Raw genomic sequence first — 3,785 nt, forward strand, 5'->3', positions numbered from 1 at the left:
GCGGAGGAGCCGGCGTGCGGGCCGAGAGCGCGCCGCGCGGTCAGAGCACCCGGGAGGCTCTGGCTGGCCGCGGGCGCTGCGGGGGAGTCGCTCTTTTCATCTTGTCCAATCGGTTCTTAAGTTCACATCCCGGCGGCGGCGCGGAGACGCACCTAGAGCGCTCCTCGGCTTCTGGGCGGCGGGAGGCGGCGGGGCCGGTGAAGGCGGTGTGGGGAGGCGGTGCCAGCGCGGGAGGGGCCGGCGGCGGCCGAGGGGCAGTCCCGGCCTCGGGTGACAGCGCGCCAGCGCGGGCGGGGGCCGCCGAGCTCCGGAGCTGGTTTGCGGAGCCCTGGAGTGTTTGGTCGGCAAGATCAAAAGGTTGAAGGAGTGAAAAAAGAAAGAATGACTTCAATGAAGGTGCCCTTCAAGAAGGAATTTCTCTCCAATCAGTCATTAAGTTTATTTATTTAGGCTGAGGGTTAAGTTACAGAAAAAAGAATAGACAGGTAGAACTTGAAATTGGGGGAAAAAAATACACCAAAAGAACCCCTTGAAAGCCACTCTGTCAAATCCCTTGCCGTCCAGAGGATCTTGACTTATAATGATGCTTACAGGACAGAACATAACTGCCCCTTAGGGTTTCACACGCAGTAATTTTTAGGGGAGCTGACCACCGGGTCTTTGATCCAGTGGGCTAGCTGGTGATTTCCAAATTACTTTTCTTCAGCAGCTCAGTGCTCAAACCTTGCTCTATCAGAACTCCTTAAGCGACACACTAACTAAGTACAATTTAATTATTTTCCAGATACAATTTGAAAATATAAATCTCTTCTCCCAGCCACCTCTGCCCCCTGACCTCCCCCTCCCCAGTGGTATCTAACCACGTTCTTTGGCGATTCTTAATTCTTGCTCATATTATCTCAAGATTAAAAACCCACTAGAGAAAATATAAATCGAGGTCAAACTAAATCCCATTCAAGTACACAGAGTGAGAAGAAATTACTTGCTTTTGTAGTCTGTGTTTTTCCATAATGATGATAATTCAGAACCTTGAGGTTTCCCAGCAGATATTTAAGCTGAAAGTAACATTGTGCTTGTTCTTAGATACCAAGACTTTCTGTCTCACGACTCGACTTGGAATGTTTCCTAAAGTCTCAGACAGAAAATAAACAAACAAACAAAGCCAAGACAAAGCAGACCCTTCCCTTGGACTTCCACCAAGGCAGCAAGCCTGGTTTCTGCAGGGAGAACGGGGAGGAGCATCACAGGCTTTCTGATATCCAGGTCCCACGGTCCTCTACACCCCCAAATAAAGATGGAAATGGATAGCTAGCCACCCTCTGTGGCCTACCTCAAATGACCAGGCATTTTGTCCTGTGAGTTCAAACCATAAAATCTTGGTTTGCCTTCTGTACTGGAAAGCTGTAATACTACTACTGGTAGAATTACTCAAGGCTATTAGTTTATAGATGGAGGAGTAAACAAGTACACTATGGGAAATCTAGGAAATAAAAAATTGTGAAAAATTAATCATGAGCAACTACAGCTGAACTGTTCTTGTTGTTTGTTATGTGCCCTCAAGTTGCCAGCGACTCCTAGTGACCCTATGTACAGCAGCCCTAAACCCTTTCTTTATCCTGTACCAATCTCACTGTCTCTGACACAATAACCCCATTACCACAGTCACTGAATCAATCCACCTCATAGAGGGTCTTCCATTTATGTGCTGTCCCTCTACACTCCCAAGAATGACATCCCTCTCCAAGTGCTGTCCCTCCTTGCAACATGTCCAGAGTATGTCAGACAAAGCTTCAGAATCCTTGCCTCCAAGGAGCAGCCTGCTTTAACCCTCTCCAGGATGAACTTGTTTGTTTTCTTAGCAGTCATGGTATAGTCAATACTCTTCTTCAATACCACAGCTCATAGGAATCTCCTTCTGTCCTCCCTATTGTCCAGCTCTCTGACGCATAGCAAGTGATTGCAAAGACCATGATCTGTATCAGGCACACCTTAGTCTCCAGAGTGACACCATTGCTCTTCGGTACTTTGGGGAGGCCTCTAACAGCAGACTTTCCCATTGCAATACATCTTTTAATTTCCTGGCTGCTGGTGCCAAGTGTCGACTGTAGAGCCAAGTAAACTAAAGCTATGACCAATCTCAGTCTCTTCACCATCCATCCTGATGCTGCCAGTTGGCCCAGTGGTGAGACTGTCTTCTTGACATTGAGCCTCAGTCCATATTGAAGGCTGCAGTCCTTGACCTTCTACAGCAAGCACTTCAGGTTCTCCTCAGTTTCAGCAAGCAGGGTTGACAGCTGAACTAGAAAGTTTAAAAGCCCTGTGTTAACCATCGATTCAACAAAGAGGGAGTGATGAAGGTGCCTGGGGATTTCCCTAGGTTATTTCAGCTCTGAAAACATCCTGACACTGAGAAGAATACTTATTATATTCATTTTTTACTGCCTATTCTTTAGGGGAAGTGCTGGCATAAGATTTGTGAGAAGTGACAAATGCTTCAGAGGGTCTTTTGCAGAACTCTTTAATCAATTTCATTAATGCATTCATAGGATGATTAGTTGGGCATCTATTATGTGCCAAGTACTTTTCTAACCCAGGTATGGGAGCTCCTGGAAATGATTTATAATTATTTTCTGCATTTTTGTTATAAAGTTTATAAAATCCTCAAACCTTTTTGGTTCAAAAGAGATAGTGTTGTTGTTATGTGCTGTGAGAGTCAGAGTCAGGTAGAAATAAGGAGAGGCTGGGCAGAAGGATTGTTAGGGTAAGATACAACCATTTGAAACTCACACTGGGAGCCAATGTGGGGACAAGGGTCAAGCAAAGTGACTAAGATTGAGTCCTATCCAATTGGAACCAGTGATATTGGATTTAGATGACTAGTGCATTAGTGACATCAAGAACAACGGACAAGAATCACCCACCACATCATCCCATTGGTCCATACTTAAGGCCAGAAGCACATCAAGCTGTGTGTGAAGCCAGCCAGCTTTGTTAATCCAAGCCATAGATGGTAAAGTGTCCTTCTCTTCCTCTCTATATTTGGGGAAATAACCCATCTCACACTATGGGATGTATTTTTTGTACTAAAACTATCTTTTCTTTCCCCTTCATCCTGTCTCCTCACCTTTCCCCTCAGCCACGTGCTTTAACAAAGACTCAACTCACACTGAGTTTTTTATGCAGAAGACCAAAGCTAAGAGATTTCTTTAACAGCTGATTTTCTCTTGTCTCCCACTTCTTTGTCTGGGCAAAGAAGACCAAACCAGGACAGTCACTGCATATAATAGGTGCCATCAAGTTGACCAAGACCCACCAATCCTTTGAGCAACAAGCCTGAACTTTGCCCTTTCCTGATGAGCCTTCCTCTATGCATTCCTCTGGGATAATGAAGAGGCCTTTGTCTTGTGGGACCAGTGCTTCAGATGATTGTTGTTTGTTGTTGTATGTGCCATCAAGTCGTCTGCAACTCATGCTGACTCTATGTACACTAACCCTGAAATCTGCCCTATCATGAGCCAATGACACTCTCTGACAGACCTAATCCCATTTCTCCAGTCACTTGAGTCTTTCTATCTCATCCTGGGTCCTCTCCTGCTCTGTCCCTCTACCCTTCCAAGCATGATGTCCTTCTCCAGGGACTGGTCCTTACTGGCCACAAGCCCAAAGTTTGTGAAATGGAGCCTCAAAATCCTTGCCTCCAGAGAGCAGCCTGGTTTCCCATTCTTCAGGGCAGGCCTGTTTGTTCTTCTGGCAGTCCTCAGTATGTTTAACACTCTTCTCCAGCA

At 46.0% G+C, this 3,785-nt stretch overlaps 1 protein-coding gene across 1 annotated transcript in view; it reads right to left on the minus strand.

Moving 5' to 3' along the window:
* Nucleotides 1-3,056, minus strand: part of GAS6 (growth arrest-specific 6) — a 98,330-nt gene extending 95,274 nt beyond the window's left edge. Inside the window, exons 1-3 of the mRNA XM_006883962.1 lie at nt 2,922-3,056; nt 1,331-1,480; nt 50-328 (exon numbers count right to left, since the gene is read on the minus strand). Coding sequence (XP_006884024.1) covers nt 50-328; nt 1,331-1,480; nt 2,922-3,056 — 564 coding nt within the window. The remainder of the gene's footprint in view (nt 1-49; nt 329-1,330; nt 1,481-2,921) is intronic.
* Nucleotides 3,057-3,785: the final 729 nt, after the last annotated feature.

The sequence above is a fragment of the Elephantulus edwardii genome, unplaced genomic scaffold (genome assembly GCF_000299155.1).
Source record: "Elephantulus edwardii isolate Elephantulus edwardi_28Jun2011 unplaced genomic scaffold, EleEdw1.0 scaffold00030, whole genome shotgun sequence".
Classification (NCBI taxonomy): Eukaryota; Metazoa; Chordata; class Mammalia; order Macroscelidea; family Macroscelididae; genus Elephantulus; species Elephantulus edwardii.